Consider the following 17,107-nt stretch of genomic DNA (forward strand, 5'->3'; position numbering starts at 1 on the left):
GGCAGCGCTGCCATTGGCTGTCATTCAGTCCCTGCTGGCCCGCCTTCAGGTTTCTATTGGTTTGCGAGGCTCGCCATCTTTCCCTTTAGCATTTCGATTGGTCCGCTCCCAGAGCACGGCAGCACGTCGGCCTCCTGCCGCGGCTCAGAAGCCGCTGACGGGGCCGAGATTGGGCGGGCGGCGGAGGTGGCGCCGTCGCCGCTTCCCATTGGCGGGGCTTCCGTCCTCGCGCGCTACGCCTTTGCGACGTGATGACGCAGCGCGCGGCCTGGCCTGGCTCCCAAGATGGCGGCGCGCAGGGCGCGGAGGCCGCGCCGTCGCTGAGAGGCCCCGCGCTCCGGTGCGGCTCCCGCTCTCTGTGAGCCCTGTGAGTGCGTGGGGCCCGCCCGGGCCGCCCGCCGGCCACGGCCGCCGCCTGGGAAGCGGGGAGGGGAGCGGCGAGGGCGAGGTGGGGAGCGAGCGCCTCCTCGGGCACTGGTGCCCGTTTACGGCGGGCGGGCGGGCGGGTCTGTGAGGGGTTGAGCGTCCCCGGCCGGGTTGGGACTGCCGGGGCGGAGTCGCGCTCGGCGGGTTCGTCTCAGGTGAGGTACGAAAAAAGACGCGGTCGAGCTCTGGAACTTTCCTCTAGCTTAATGGAGTGCGTAAAAAGGCAGGGAAAACTTATTGTTTCCGGGCGTTGAGGTCTGGATTGGGACGTTTGAGATGGTTCGTTTGAGATGTTTGCGGGTGATAGTTTTCGTTCCTGGTTCCGTATTCGGAAATGTTTTCGCTCTTTATAGAAGCAGATCTTGTCGCTTCAGGCGCTTTTAGTGTTAACTGAGTTTTAAGCGCTTTAGAAGTTAGAAAGCAAGATATCTTGTAAGGAAGAAGGATTGATATAGTTATAAAAACTAGGACGTTTCTAGTAAATGTGATGGGAATGTGTGGTCGTGGCCTTGCGCGCTTTTGTTGATTCTGGAAATAGCTTTTAGTAGCCATTTACTTTTTCTTGTGACAGAATTTAGATCTGTCTGTGACCGATACCACGAGTTGTGAAGGTGATTCCAAAACCACCGTGTGGCAAAGACAGGTTCCTTTATTGTGAAAAAGAGAAACTTTTTGAAGGTGAGCGAGGTGCTGATTTTGTAGGCATCGTTCTGTGGCCGTTCACGTGATCTTCCTTCCGTTTTCGAAAGGGAAACGTCTCGAAAAGTAATAGCTGATATTAAGGGTTTTAAGTTTGGCTCTTCGTGTGACTGTACTGCTTAGAGCGAATGTATTGCATCATTTGTAATCACTGTCTGTTACGCAAACCTTTGCAGGTGACTGCAGTAATCTTTGCATAGTATCTGTAGTTAGTTGAATTGGAGCAAGAGCAGCTTTGTGCCTGAAAGAAATAAAGGCAGCGAGTGTTCATTCTTTAAGCTGAGGCATGGCTAAACATCTGTCATAATTCAAACAGCAGAAAGGTGCCTGCAGAGCTTTCTGATCTGCACCTATGTAAACAAAGTGCTGGTAAACGCTTTGGCAAGTAGGAGACGCTTGGAGTGTATTCAGTTGCCTTGTCTGGGGGATGATTTTAGATGCTGCCTTACTTTACAAACTCACATCGGTTTTCTTAGTCTTGGTATGTGAAAGAACACTGATACTTTTTCTTACAGTAATACAAATACAGATCACTTTACAAGCCTTCTGCCAAGTGGTTGCAGCTCGGGGTGTATCTGGGAGGAGGCAGGTGATTAAGTGGCCGTTCTGGCTCACCTCACCAGTGCTTTTCCTAGTTACCAATAGTCAGCTAATCCCCCTAACATTTCAAGTCTTTCTGCAGCCATCACTGATTTTTTTTCCCTACTTTTATGGGCAAAGTAGTTGGAAGTTGTTCTGCTAAGAAATAGCAGATATTATTGGAGATGTATTCTTGAAGTTTCCTTATTAAACAGGTAATAGCAAGGAAAACCTATGGCATTTTCTTTGATTGTATTTGCAATTTATGGGGAGGATAAAGGCAAAGTTCTTTTTTACTTGTCTTTAAGCATAGGAAAAAGTTCTTTCCAACAGGCAAGGCTAAGCACTATTTCTCTTTACTCTTCTTTGAGCAGGAGTTGGAGGGGACAGTTCTCTCTGTTTTTAAAAAATTCCTTTTTTCTTTTCTTCAGGGTCCTGAAGTGACTCTCTGAAAACTTCGTTTTTGAAAATTTAAAAAGCAAAGACAATTCTGTTTTAATAAATGAAGGAGAATAAGGAAAATTCCAGCCCTTCTGTAAACTTGGCAAACCTGGACCATACAAAGCCATGCTGGTACTGGGATAAGAAAGATTTGGCACACACACCATCACAACTTGAAGGGCTTGACCCAGCTACAGAGGCACGATACCGCAGGGAAGGGGCCAGATTCATCTTCGATGTGGGAACACGTTTAGGGCTGTATCCTTTCAACTCATGTTGGTGTGAAATGTCTTTATCAATAGTGAGTTTGCAGAATAAAGTGTACAAGAAATGCGATGTGCTCAGCTGTTCACATGTTTAATTGTTAATCAAAAATGTATTTGTGTTTATGTGCCTTTTTGATGTAACGTGTTCCTACACAATTTCCATCCATTCATTGGATAAACACGGTTCCAATTTGGCAATAGGGAAGTAAGATGATACAAACTTTCCAACTAAGAGTAACTTCTGTGAGTTATGAAACTCAGTGTTTCACTCTATTAATCTACATGACTTCTCAAACTTTGAATTTTCCCCTCAGTTTTCTAGCTTGTGCCTTTGAGGCTTCTAACCTCTGCCTCTCTAGTCTTGGTCTTTGGTGGCTGTTTTTTTGTTTCATTGGTTTGGGATTTACAACTTTGTGTATAAGTTCTCCTGACTGTCCCGCTCTCTTATAGACAGCCACTTAAATTTTCTGCCTCCTATATTCTTATGCTTCCTTTAATTTCCTTAGTTGTCTCTTCAACAAAGCAGGGTGAAAACAGAATTTTTACTTGCCTTAAAGTGAAGAATAGGGAGCATGTTCAGATTTTATTTGCATTTGTAGGTGTGAATAGTAACTTTCCTCCACACCAGCACTTGAATGTGAAGTGATAATTGTTCTGTTCCTTCGTGTACCTACTACTGGGTTTGACCTTCTCTGGAGCAGGTGTGGTGCAACACAGGGATGATCTTATGTGCATCCTCTTGTAAATACAATCAGGACTTTGCACATTTACAACAAATGCTTTAGATATCAGCTGCATCTGGGCCTGATCATAGTATTTACACAGCTTTAAGGGCTTTTGTGGGTTGTTTTTTTTTCTTTTCCCTAAAGCTCCTGTTTTACCTGCAGTGTTGTCTAACTGGTCACTGAACAGCCAGTTACTTGAAGTACTTGATAAAGCAGAATCCATTGTACATGTTTGGTTTAAAATTTGTTTTATGTGCTGTTTTAAAGTCCTTAATCTGCACCACAGACATTATGACACTCTAGCAACCGGAATAATTTATTTCCATCGGTTTTATATGTTTCATTCCTTCAAACAGTTCCCAAGATATGTAAGTATTTAGAATATTGATGACTTAATTTAATGATTGCACTGGGCAGGGACTATTTGAAATGGTGATCAGTCACTTGGGTACTACTCCTGCTGTTCACTACAGAAAGATGGAAAATTAGCATTTTGTCTTTTAATTATTACTGCTTAAAATTCATTGTTCTTGCCTGTTTACACATTTCTGTTTATGCTCAGAAATATATTGACATTGCAGTTATGACTTGCTGATATTGTTCTTTAGGAGTAGCAGCTGTAGTGCTGGCATTTCTGTATTAGCTGAAAGAAAAAAGAAGTGCAATACAGTTTTTAAATTGCTTGACAGACAACATTGAACCAGGACAAATTGTGCTTTGAGTTTCTGACCTTGAAATGAAGTTGTATAAAATAGACAGTCCTCCAAATTCTGTATTTTTCCTCTGAGAAAGTAAAAGTTTAGCACTATCTTAACATTAGCATGCTCATTAGGTCATTCCTTGGAGACTTCTACAGAGCAGTTAATGGAATCTGACAGTGCTTTTATAATGCCACACTGTATTGCATATCTACCTGCAGACCACTTTTTGAAAGCACTTGCCTCTTTTTAGGTGACTGGAGCCTGCTGTCTCTTCCTAGCAGGAAAGGTTGAAGAAACACCCAAGAAATGTAAAGACATAATTAAAACAGCTCGTAGCTTGCTAAATGATGTACAGTTTGGGCAGTTTGGAGATGACCCAAAGGTAAAAATCCTCATGTTGAAATTGATTTCATCCTGTTGTAGTGTAGTAAAGTGACACACATTCAATAGAGCATTGACTGATTTTCAGTTGTTCTAAATTAAATTAGATGTTCAGCATTCATTTATGGCTCTTCTGGGTAATGTGATTGGTAGCTATGAAAACAATTCTTTCTAATACAAGTGGCTTTGGGAGCTTACTGGAATAATTGTCTTCATTAAAAGTTCGCATTTTATTTCATGTAAATTCTGATATTATTTTGCAAATTAAAGGAGATTTGAGTAATTTCAGCCAGATAAAGAAATGCTACCAAGACATAAATCATCTGAAAGGGATTTTAGGAAGTAATTATTAGTGAATCTTAAATAAGAGAACTAAATCTCAAAAGCATTGGCAAGTTTCTTGTTTACAGTTTCTTGTTTCTTGTTTACAGACTTAGCAAAACTATGCTTCTCTTAAAATTTGCTTATTTTAAATAGCAGAAGGACTTGAAACTTTTGAGTGAAATGTGGTAGAGCTTATAATTTTGTTGTGATTTTGTATCTGGCAATTTCATGCTGTATCTGGTTCAGTTCATTCCTCTGCAGAGGAATAGGGATTTTAAACACGATATCCCCTGTCTTCACTCAAATAAATGTGAAGAAAAGGTATATTATAAGTTGGAGGGCTTTCTCTTCTTGGAGACAAATGTGGCTGCCTGGAGGTGCTGTGTAGTTGTGCTTTGTACTAGCATTAAGTATTTTTGAGTGAAAGAAGGAATAATACTGTGGTTACCTTGTAACTCTCTATAGGAAGAAGTGATGGTACTTGAAAGAATCTTACTACAAACAATAAAGTTTGATTTGCAAGTGGAGCATCCATATCAATTTCTTCTCAAGTATGCCAAGCAACTCAAAGGTAAAATATTGCAGGGTGAGCAAGTAGTGTCTGTTACTGATTTCCAGAACTTAATATATTAACAGTGCAAGAATATTCTACTTCCAGCTGTTTGTTCCTCCTAATTTTATGTCCTAATTTTTTTTTCTGATCGTTTTTCAGGAGACAAAAATAAAATTCAAAAACTGGTTCAAATGGCATGGACATTTGTCAATGACAGGTAAGATACACCTAGGAAACATTCTGAAAGTGAAATAGGTACTGTTGCTTGCTTTGTTCTGGTATTGGTTATTTTTTGACAAATATTTGATTTTTTTTTTTCTGCTTGTTACATGTTTTCTTGGTCATGTTCCTCAGGTTTTTTTTTCCATCCTTACCATGATAGTTCCATTGAGCACAGAATCTGGAATGAGTATGAAGCAGACCAGTAAGACCTCTGCAATGTTGTGGTACTAATTCAGTGCTGCATTAAAAAGAAACTTACTGTTGGAAAGGGCCAAACCAAATTCTAAGTCCTAAATCTCCAGGATACAAACCAGCTTCTTGCCAAATCTGTGATATATGGTGCATTCTAAAAAAACAAAGTCACTTCTCAATTTCATCACGGTCACCAATATATTTTTAATGTGATATTTTCATAATAGTGAAGTAGCCATTAAATTCATGGAGGAATACAGTTTTTAGCCCTGGATTTACAATTTTTTGAATAATGAACTGTTAAGAAACACATCAATTAATGGAAGTATGTATAAAACCACTTCTCGTGTTGTATTAAAAAACAAAACCCAAAACAACTTTACACACTTCAGTCTTGTTCAGGAGGATTTTACAGAGCTGGGCAAGTTAATTCATTAAGAACTTAAATACTGCTTTTTGTTTCTGTAGCAAACCCTTAAGAAAATGTGTAAGTGGTCTGACTGTCCAGGAATTGTGAATACATAGCTTCCAATCATGCCTGCAGTAGTAGAACATCATACAAAAAGAGGTGCCTTTTTAGTCATATGCCTGATTTGAATTAGCCCAGTATGGGATCAGATTCTATAGATACCACTTAAACTCTCCAAATTAATTTGACCAAAATTAATGTGGATCTCAAGAGATGTTTACTTCAGCTGCTGTCAGTCTTGCAGGTGATGATCTTACAGGTAGAACAAAATTATGTCACTGTTAAGTCTGTCAAACTACTGTAATTTATCCATCAAAGTTTGGACACCATTGTACTTGGAATTAGATGATGTTTAGTATTTAAAAAAACCCTAACAATTAAAATGCACTTCAGGAAAACACTTGTATGAAGTTGGAGGGATTGTTTCAAATCGTTAATAATTACCTCTGTTCTGAAGAGGCTATTTTGTGCTTACTTAATAAGCGTCATATTACCTTATTAGAAGTTTACTTTGTCTGTAGGATAGTGGGAAAATAACTCTGTGCTTTGCCCTACAGGCCTTTAGAATAGAGGGTTCTGTTCTTATACAGCCACAGTGAATTCATGGAAATTCAGCTGGCTGGCTGGATTTAAAATTTTGTATGCAGATTATATGTTACAGAATCTATGGAGAAACGAGAGAAAAAGTATTTCATAATTTAAAATTGGTATCAGGAAATAGGAACTGATTATGACAGAAAGTTAATAATACCACTAACATCAATTATTTTAGCATTAGCTGTAACAAAGGTTACGCAAGAGATAACCTTTTATGTGTTGATCTAATACTTGTGTTGCGCTTGACAAGTTGCTTTACAAGTTCATGTTGGCTGTTCTGTGAGGTTTGGGGTTTTTGTTTACTGTTTGTTTACATTTTATTGACAAGCATTTGGAAGCTCTAAAATCTGATTTGGGACCTTATTTCATGACAGTGGCAGTCCAGAAATAGTTTCATTTTTAAACTCTTTTGTTTAACAAGGCTCTTAATGAAAATTGCCTGAGAAGTCAGAATTGTGGTGGGATTTCATACCCTGTTAATTATAGCTGCAGCACATTGAAGTGCAGTTAGACAATGGGGTAATCTCCAGGGTTGTGTTTTGTTTTGGTTTGTTTCCTGTTGCAGTCTCTGCACCACGCTGTCCCTGCAGTGGGAGCCTGAGATCATCGCTGTTGCAGTTATGTACTTAGCAGGCCGTTTGTGTAAGTTTGAAATACAGGAATGGACATCCAAACCAATGTACAGACGATGGTGGGAGCAGTTTGTCCAAGATGTTCCTGTTGATGTTTTGGAAGGTATGAAAACCCTTTCCCACAACATTTCTTGTAACTCTGTGGCCTAGGTCATAGTTAAATGCAAATGGCTTTTTATCTAGGTTTCAGCCAAAATAATCTTGTGTCGAGTATGTAACTCAGGTCGTATATGCTATGCCTTAATCAGGTTTTAAATTGAAGTGGCTTAGCTTAGAAGTGTATTTAATCATCATGATTAGCCTTCTCTTCAGTGTTTGCTTTACAATTTATTTAGTTTATAACACATCTAATTAGCCTGAATTGTCATGGTGTGTTTTCTATTTTTTTAATGATTATCTACTCCCCATTTTAAATAAGTGGTTCTGCAAACACTGGAACTAATGAAGCCTGATTTCCAGTGGTTTTTCCATTGATAATTGGTGTCTTTGACCAAATTATGCTTGGATGGAGTGTTTTTTGTGATGTACCATGAATGATGAACAGATTATGGGGGACCTTTAGCTCCTAACATGTTGGAAGGAGAATTTAGTACTAGTCCTTTGCTTAATTTCCTAAAACTTTTTGACTGGCCTAACTAGACATATATTTTAACATATAATCTTCTTCCACTTGCTTTCTTGCTGTATTACTGTCCTGTGAGCGTGGTTACTGGCTCTCCAGGCACACAGTAATGGCATACAATGTATGATTACCAAGATACTGTGTTCTTCTGAAAGGTATGCAGATACATCTACATATTGATCAGGATAGGCAGAAAAAACTCAGAAATGCAAGTATAAGTTGAAAATAAATCTGCTTTTAAAAAGTTATTTTATTCATTATAATGATAAGTAATATTTGCAATAATTTTTTCCAAAGTTGATGTCCAGTAAAAATCAGAGTTGATGTTTGTGTTAAATATACGCTTGTACATTATAAGGTTGTAATACTTTGGAACTTTCTTTCTTTGTTATTAAGATATCTGTCATCAGATCCTGGACCTGTACTCACAGGGAAAACAGCAAATGCCTCATCATACTCCTCATCAGTTGCAGCAGCCACCATCTCTTCAGTCTACACCCCAGGCACCTACAGTACAGCAGTCACAGCAATCCCAGAGTTCAGAGCAATCCCAGACACAGCAGCAAAAAGAGTCTCAGCAGTCAGCACAGCAACAGCAGCAGCAGCAGCAAACACAAGCACAGCAATCTAAAAAGCCCTCTCCCCAGTCGAGTCCTCCTAGACAGATTAAAAGGCCAGCAGTAAGTTGAACTTTCACTTGCAATTTATTTTCAGGCTGATCTGATGCCCATTTGATTTAAAGTGCAGCCGACTTGTTGTTTGCTTTAAGAATGAGCCTTGTAATTAATTTTATGCACTTGATTTTCCTTGGTTATGTGGCAACTTTGTTAATGCAGAACAGCCTTTACAGTTCTGACATATGACTTTTTATTCCACTTGAGCCAAAAGTCATGGAAAGGCTTTTAAGTCAACATGAGCCATTCAGGTTCTCAGTGTTTGTGGTTCTGGGCCATCAAACTGTGTTGTTTTCTCTATTAAGCAGGTTTAATTTAAGGAGGATTTCTTGTGCCTGGCCTGAATGTAGAGATGTGCACAATGCTGATGAAGACATTATTTGATGCTTTGATTTCTAATATTAAGAGAATAATGACTTCTAAAGTTATGTCAAAATTCTTGAAAAAAAAGTCATTTAAAATAATCCTTTAACTGTAGCAGCCTATAAATCATCATACTTTATAGCCTTACTTTGTCCATAATATCACATCATAATTGAAAATAAGAAGCTGCATTAGGAGTTGGATAGTGTCACAAGTACTCTGAGCACTTTTCAACAGCCATCAAGTTCAAATGAAGCTTTTAGATTTTAATCTATACTTTCGTTATTTTTTGTTTACTTGTAAGTTAAAAAAAAGTATTACCCAAGTCTTCTTTCATGTGTACTTAGCAAGAGGAGTCTTTTCAGAAGTCCAGTCTTTGGAACAAGTCCATTTAGGATGTAAATTTTGTTCTAACTTTTGCTCTAATTTTTAATTAATCATGCCCAAATTAGAAAACAGACATCAGGAGAAAAAAAAACAAAACAACAAACTAAAAAAACCAACCCAAAAACTAGGAGTAAGCAGCAAATATTGGAGTGAAGTGGAACTGGAAGAGTGCAGCATCCTCCTGATGGCAGACTCCCAAAAAAGACAAAAAATGTAACTCTGTAAAACCTTGGTCTTGTAAGTGAAGGATAGAGCTTACTAGAGGAAAAGACCTGCACTGGAATTTTTAGTTTTTGCACTTAACTTTAGCATTGTTCAGGATAGAAAGGTGATAATAATATTAATTAACTTGTGAGTGTTCTTTATAGATATTAAGTATTTCTTCTCATACTTTTTATGCCCTCAGCGCAAATTCTGCTTGAGTTGTTAGACCTCTAGGATCTCACACTATTTTTCTTCAAAAAAAAATGTCTGGGACAGTTTGGCACATCAGAAACTCTTAATAACAATTTTGGTTTTTCCTACGTGCTCCATCTAAGTTGTTAGGAATGCTTGTTCATTCCTGTAAAGGATCTACCATTACAGTACTACTGATTTTGCCTCATCCCACATGTTAATGAAGTATCTCATGGAAAAGAGTGATGCTTTTGCATGAATAGTATCTGTTGCCCTTGAACAGTCGCCTCTGGTCAAGCCATCAGTGAAACTTACCTTTCCTGAAATTAGTTTGAGGTCCATAACCTAGTAATCAAGGAAAAGAGCAGCAGATACACTGTAAGCAGCCACAACAAATAAAAAGCAAAGGGTGACTCAAAGGAGTTTTGTAGGAATATAGCACAAGCAGCATGAATTTGAGAAAAGTAAACATGGTGATCCAAAATTGTTCCTTATCCAGAAAGCAGTCTGGAAGAACAAGATGTGTGGTGTTTGAAAGATTTACTTGGTGCTTCTAAAATGTTCTTGAGTTAGATGTACCATAAACCTTGCTTAAAGTCTCTGCCTGCTTCTATAAATAGGGCTTTGCATGACTTCTCCTTGATTTGTGCAGAACAGAAATACACTTTGTTCCTGGAGGCCAGATTTTCAATTTACATGAACTCTTATAACTCCCATTACCTTCTACTGAGCCAAGATGCTTTCAAGCAGCTGAGGTATTGGCCCATAACTTAGAGACCCATATCAGATGTCCAAAGCATCTGTACATCTTCTACATTTCTAGTGGTGAAGAGCACTCGAATTTTCAGTTGATTTCACTAAAAATAAACTGGTGAATCATTAGAGGTAAATAGTATTTTTATTTGGATTAAACTAGAAATCGTTAGGGGGAACAATTTTATTGCTCATAGAAACAGCAGTAAAGGAAAAGTTCCATTGTATAGGTTCAGCCGAAGTCTTAAATACCCGTCAGCATGACAGTAGATAATGTTGACAATTTTTTATTATTTATTATGACCCTCAGGTGTTCTAGCTGGGGCAGTACTACAATGCAGTAGAATGACCAAATAAATGCTCATTTCTGTTTTAGCTGCCATTATTAGAGAATTGTTGCTGCTTGATTCTTCTTTTTTCTTTTCTTTAGCATAAATGCAGTTTAAATTGCTAATTGTTTTTTCTGTCATGAGTTATTTTGCTCCAGTTTCTTGTTCTACTGTAATGGTGTACCTTGATGTTGTTTTTTGAATATTGATCCATATTAACAAATGCACAGTAATTGAGTTGTCACGTGAAGTGATCAACAGATCTCACAAAATGAGTGTTTTTTTGGAAAAGATACAAGTAGTGATTTGCTTCTATTTGAAAGTGCAGGGAGAGCTGGTGCAGTTTTACAGGCATGGAATTTAGTGCTAGAAAGTCAAGAAAAGACCATCCAAGTAAAATGAGGGCAGCAGATGAGTCCATGAGAGTCACTAAGAAAAAAGTATGTGTGTTTGAAATGGTAAGACAAAGATTGTCCTTTAAAAGCAGGAAAGCAGCTGGAAGGTGTCTGGAAAATTGAAATGACTGTCAAAGGAATATAAAGAATGAGGTTGCCTCAAGCAGGCAAAAATAAGATGGCAAAAACTTTGAGAATACTCAGAATTAAGGAAAGTACTGTTCAAGCTGGATTGAAGTGTGTGTCCATTCTTGCTGTGGAAAGTGAAATGAAGGAAACAGTGGAATAGTTTATGCAGGTGAAGCTACTAGAGGTAAACAGTCCCTTAAAAAGACATTTTCATTGAAAAGAAAGAGAAGCTATGTACTGTACCCCTCTGACCTTCATCTTTCGTTCCAAATATAGTTGTGCTTAAAGTATCAGTTAAGTTCTCAGAAACCATCAAGTAGTCATCACAGTGGGACCATGTAATCTGGGAAGATTTTTTTATTCCCTTATCCATGGTTGTTTTAAAAAGCTACAGCAAAACAACAACCAACGAAACAAGAAAAAACCCAACCAGAAAATTGTGATTGGAAGGATGATGTGAGGGTTTGTGGGTTTGCTCAGTGTACGGACATTTTTTTCCTGGCGTAACATTTGGATTTTATACAATGCTTTCCATCTGAAGGCTTCTGAAATGTTTTATGCTGTGCAAGACTTTCACTGCCCTCCTGTTCTGGTAAATAAAGCATAAGAGCCTGAAGTGATTTTGGCAAAGGTTGAGTGACAGGTCAAAGCAGAATCAGGAACAGAGGCCAAGCCTCTTGTTTTCAGCTCAGTGAGCAGTGAACTGGACCATGACGTATGTGCAGTGGATGATAAATACATTAAATGAGATGTAATACTCAACAGTGGGAACAGCAGGAAATGCTGCATATAAAACACCTGCTATTTTTTCCAATCTTTTCATTCTGCTAGTAAAGCTGGGCTTTCCCAGTGTGATTTGACTTTGTTCAGTGCTTGTCTTGCATTTGTTGTAATAAACTATAGAAGAATTTAGAGAAGATCTTAAAGATCATCAACTCCAATCATTAATGCAGCACTAAACCATGTCCCCAAGTGGCACATCTACACATCTTTTGAATACCTACAGGGATGGTGATTGAACCACTTCTGTGGGCAGCCTGTTCCAATGCCTGACCACCCTTTCCATGAAGAAATTTTACCTCATATCCAATCTAAATCTCCCTTGCCACAACTTGAGGCCATTTCTTCTTGTCCTGTCACTTGTTACCTGGGAGAAGAGACTGACTGCAATGGTCTGATTTTTTTTCTTTTTTTTCTTTTTTTTGAAACAGGCTGTATCTCCAAAAGAAGAAACAAAGGCAGCAGGTAAATATTAATATTCTGTTCATGTTGCTTCCATTTTACTGCTTAAACCAAAATAAGTAATTTGCTGATATGCACTTAGTTTGTTTGCTTACAGGCTTGGCAGTTCTAAACTATTTTGATCCTGATAGTGTACCTTAAATACATACTATAACCGTTTTTGAAATGTTCCTAACTACAAAATTTGAAATAAAATTAGTATAACTATGCCCAAAGAATCCCTTAATAGAGTCTACTCGGTAGGAGTCTTGCTAAACTAGTCAAGTCTCAATGTAAAGCTCCATGCATCATTTGGGAGTAGTTCCTCAGCAAGCTGTGAGGCCTTGAAGGGACTGTGTCATTAAATAGCAGCACTAACAGTGAGTGGTTGATAATCAGAGATGTTTCTAATTGGTTGTTGGCATGGCTGGTACTAAAAAGCATTTTGTATCAATAGACAGTGTGGTGAAAGAAATGTAGACTCACTGCAGTGATCATACCTGGTTCTTTTGTTTGAGGGTTTCTCTTCATTTTGCTGGTTTGAAACAAAGTAGTTCAGGATAGCTAGGATGTACTTCCTAAGGAAGCCTGGTACTTACTCCCCTGTAGCTCTGCAGATAGATTCCAGAGAGCTGTTAGTTCTCCCTCTTCTCCTGTCCAATTCCTCTTTTGTTTGGTTTTTGACACCCATTTCCCTAGCAGAGCATGGGTCAGCTTCTTCTGAGAGCTGTTCCAGCTATTTACAAGCTAAAGTTTTGGGCTAGAAAACATAAACTTGCTCATCTTCACTTACATACTGTTATTGGGACAGTTTGTCTCTAGTTACAAAGTCACTTGAACCTGTAGGTATATGTTCTTTTGGAAGACTTGTATGTAATACTTGATGCCACTTTATTTATATAAAGGTGTTGATTTTAATTTTATTAAACATATCTAGTAAATAGTATTTCCACTGTACTGCTGCATAGTGTAATGTGATGTGATAATTATTAGCATGAGACCAGAGTTGGAATTTGGCAAATATTGCAGAGCAATAACCAATCACAAACTGACAAATGTTTTTTAGAACCACCACCACCATCTAAAATTCCTAAAATTGAAACTTCACATCCACCAATACCTCCTGCACATCCACCTCCAGGTAAGCTTTTATTTTCTTAAACACATTTATTCTTGTTAACTTCCTTGCTTTTCATTCAAATGGTGGTAGGTAATGGTGTGGGGGCCGGGGTTTGTTGCCTTAATTAATCAGCTTGGCAAGTAAAAATACAAGGTTGAAAAGCTCTATAGGGAATTTCAGCGTAGTAGCACAGGCTTTCCCAGACAAAAGTAAAAAACTTACAATGGAAACAAGACTATACTAGGTGGATAAAGGCAAAACAAAGCTGCAACAGTTAAAGGCCTGGAAGACTAAAACTAATTGTTAGTAGCAGGCTAAAAGGGACTTCTTGGTCTCACAAGGAAGGTAGATGCCATATTAGATTATTAGAGCAGCTTTCAGCTGTTCTATAGAAGTTTTCCGTGTTATATGTGTCATACAAGAATTCTGCAGATGCGCAACTTCAAACAGTAAGGGGGATACTTTCTTTGCTGTACCTCAAAAGAGGACTTTTATCTGCCAGAGAACATTAATACTGCACACATGCCATATGTTTGCAAAATAAACTATACTGTTGTAAAAATGTGCTTTGAGCACCTTGATGCATTAGCTGTCTTCCAGGTACCCTTAAATATGACATGTGAATATAGTCTGTGAATAAGTATTTCACAAACTATGATCCATAATGTAACTGTAAGGTGACAGCTTCTAACAGGGAACTAGAAGACAGAAAAGCAGTGCCCTCAAATACAGTAGGACAACTTTTCTCATTTGTTAAAATCTAATTAAGAATGAATGTTTTTCTAAATACCATGCTCATTATTCCTTCAGTTGTTAAATCTTGAATGCACATCTTGCATCCAGAATGGTTCTGAAAATGAGCAAATGAGGAAATTATTGCCTGCTACAGTTTAGGAGCTAGAAGTCACTGAAACCATGAGTACCACAGCCAGCATACCCACCTTGTGTGATTTACTTATGTGGCTTTCCTAGGGGGCAGTTTTGCTGTTAAAACCCTACTTAGGCAGGTAATGGATTTATTTCACTTGTTACCTGAAAAATTTTCCTCTTTGTTTATACAAAGATGTAATTGTACAAGCACTGAAACATTATCTGTGGAAAAGCCAGGTGAAAACCAAGAATGCATCTTGACCAAGTGAATTAGGCGGAGGATTTATCTCAAACTCTGTTTAACAGCGACAGTGTAGTATGCCACTAGAAATGACTGCCCTGTGTTTCTAAATAGCTTCTTTTACTGAACAGTGTTGTAGATGCTTACATATACAAGCAAGATGAATGTCAAGGTGTCCCAAACTCTTTTTTGTTGATTGTTTTAATAATCTCTCTGACCATACAGAGAGGTTGCTATTAGGTTAGTCATCCTAGTGGTATTACTTACTTTATAAAGTCTGCATTAAGAGGGGAAAACAAACGATCCTTATTTAAAGAGAAGACAGCTTAAAGCATGTTCTTTCCAGAAGTGGTTAGGTATAATTCTGTAAAATGCTGACCTTTTTATGAACTTCTCCAGAGTGTCAGGTACTGAGTTCACTGAAATTAATCAGTGGGACAAAGCTGATCAGATTTCATGTCCTTCTTACTTACCCTTTGGTTTTCTTTTTCTTCGGTAAACAGGTTTAGAGCTGAGTTTTAAAGACTTGAGACTTTGGCCTGTGTTCTCAAATAGTGTTTCCCAATATGGGAGGCACGTGAAGGGCAGAGGGTAATCCCAGGCCACCTCCTGGACTACCAAAGAGGTAGAAAGGAGGCCTGGACTAAATAAGGTAGAAGCACTGAATTAAAGATTTTTGGTATTGTGAATCCTGTGACTTTTTAAATCTAGTAGTTGTGATTCTGTCCATCCAGCCTGTTAATTCTGCTGATTGTACAACAATATTTAAATTATAAAAAAATAGTAATAAGAAAGATGACTTTAAGAATGAGAAAAGCTGACCCTGAAGCTTTGATAGGCAGCTTAGTTGGTTTTTAGTAACCTGAAAAGGTCTGACTGGATGTCATATGGCATTCAGAGACTTAGAGAATTGAGGTCTCTTTTGCTAATTTAACTGGTGGAAAAATATGAAGTATTCAGAAGTTGTTCTTGCCACTATCCTTCAAAAAACTAAATCAAATTTTCTTTTCCAGAGCGTAAACCTCCTTTGACAACAGCGGTTTCAATGGGAGAACCAGAGCAATCTACTACCGTGGACTCAGTAGATATGCCAAAGGTCCAGATTCCTCCCCCTGCTCATCCTGCCCCAGTACATCAACCTCCACCTCTGCCACATCGTCCCCCACCCCCACCCCCCACCAGTTATATTACAGGGATGTCTACTACCAATTCTTACATGTCAGGGGAAGGCTATCAAAGTCTCCAGTCAATGATGAAAACAGAAGGACCAACATACGGAGCTTTACCACCGGCCTACGGACCACCAGCTCATCTACCATATCATCCTCATGTCTACCCTCCCAACCCTCCACCACCAGTTCCACCTCCACCCCCTGCTTCCTTCCCCCCACCCAATATCCCACCTCCTACTCCTGGATATCCTCCTCCGCCTACATACAACCCTAACTTCCCACCTCCGAGACTGCCTCCAGCTCATGCAGTACCACCTCATCCACCTCCAGGGCTGGGAATGCCACCAGCTAGTTACCCCCCTCCTACTGTTCCCCCAGGTGGACAGCCACCTGTACCACCTCCAATTCCACCACCTGGTATGCCACCTGTAGCAGGACTTGGACGTGCTACATGGATGAGATAGCATGAGGTAATTTGCACGATATACCTTTATGTTGATTAGGCAGGAGTAGATAGCCAAAACCTACATTGTAAAGATGAAGAGGAGGGTAATCTGTATAATTTAGATGAAGAAATGAGATTAAATGAAAATTTAGCTGATCTGTTTGCAGTATGGTTTATGGTGAGTTATATAGGCTTCTAGATTTTAATCAGCTTTGCAGTATCTATTCTAACTTTATACATTTGACTTAAGTTTAAATTGTCTTGACTTATTCCAGCACTGGATTACTTTGTACTAGCAAAACCAGCCATATTGGCTCAATTATATCAGTAAGAAGAAAATTTCCTTCTAGAAATCAGTGCCTATTTTTAAGTATCAAAATAGCCAGATACTATGAAATTTGATCTATAATAAAGAACTTCATTTTTAATAGTAAAACAACACGATGTCAAGCATAAAAGCTGCTTTATTTAAGAGAGATTCTGAATGCTAGCTGACTGGAATAATTTTGAGGTGTTTGCCTTGCTGATAGTTTTGGTTGGAATGTACTGGTATCTTAAAATATTGTATGTTTACACCTATTTGCAAATTCCTGTACATAATATATATATTTTCTAAGTGTGAAAGTCTGAATGTAACAGCCTACTGTGATGTACATCATAGTTATAAATGGGACTACTTTGTTCACTCTACCCAAATAAAACTGGTTCTGAATTTAGTGGATTTGCAAGCTTTTCATATTAGTTCAAATGTCATAACTGTGGTTACTCCAAGATACTTACTCC

General features: G+C 38.6%; 1 protein-coding gene across 4 annotated transcripts; it reads left to right on the plus strand.

The window, feature by feature from the left end:
* The first annotated feature begins 195 nt into the window (after window positions 1–195).
* On the plus strand, window positions 196–17,040 carry CCNK (cyclin K). 4 transcript variants are annotated; one of them, XM_066188778.1, is made up of 12 exons: window positions 196–367; window positions 998–1,104; window positions 2,136–2,403; window positions 3,423–3,504; window positions 4,088–4,219; window positions 5,008–5,113; window positions 5,255–5,312; window positions 7,141–7,310; window positions 8,226–8,509; window positions 12,467–12,500; window positions 13,543–13,617; window positions 15,721–17,040. In XM_066188778.1, exons 3-12 carry the CDS (start codon window positions 2,207–2,209, stop codon window positions 16,341–16,343), a joined length of 1,761 nt encoding a protein of 586 aa, XP_066044875.1. In that variant the 5' UTR covers window positions 196–367; window positions 998–1,104; window positions 2,136–2,206; the 3' UTR covers window positions 16,344–17,040. The 4 variants fall into 4 exon arrangements, with proteins under 4 accessions (XP_066044875.1, XP_066044873.1, XP_066044876.1 ...); XM_066188776.1 differs by lacking the exon at window positions 998–1,104; XM_066188779.1 differs by lacking the exons at window positions 196–367; window positions 998–1,104 and adding an exon at window positions 376–448.
* Window positions 17,041–17,107: the final 67 nt, after the last annotated feature.

This window comes from Chamaea fasciata, unplaced genomic scaffold, assembly GCF_029207755.1.
Source record: "Chamaea fasciata isolate MVZ Bird 193981 ecotype frontalis unplaced genomic scaffold, bChaFas1.0.hap1 SCAF_7, whole genome shotgun sequence".
Taxonomy (NCBI): domain Eukaryota; kingdom Metazoa; phylum Chordata; class Aves; order Passeriformes; family Sylviidae; genus Chamaea; species Chamaea fasciata.

Bases quoted from the DNA above. Each gene is read 5' to 3' on its own strand.
- CCNK (XM_066188778.1), top strand. From the start codon at position 2,207: ATGAAGGAGAATAAGGAAAATTCCAGCCCTTCTGTAAACTTGGCAAAC. The intron at 4,220-5,007 runs GTAAAAATCCTC...AACTCTCTATAG, and splicing joins AGTTTGGAGATGACCCAAAG to GAAGAAGTGATGGTACTTGA. The intron at 7,311-8,225 runs GTATGAAAACCC...TTTGTTATTAAG, and splicing joins TCCTGTTGATGTTTTGGAAG to ATATCTGTCATCAGATCCTG.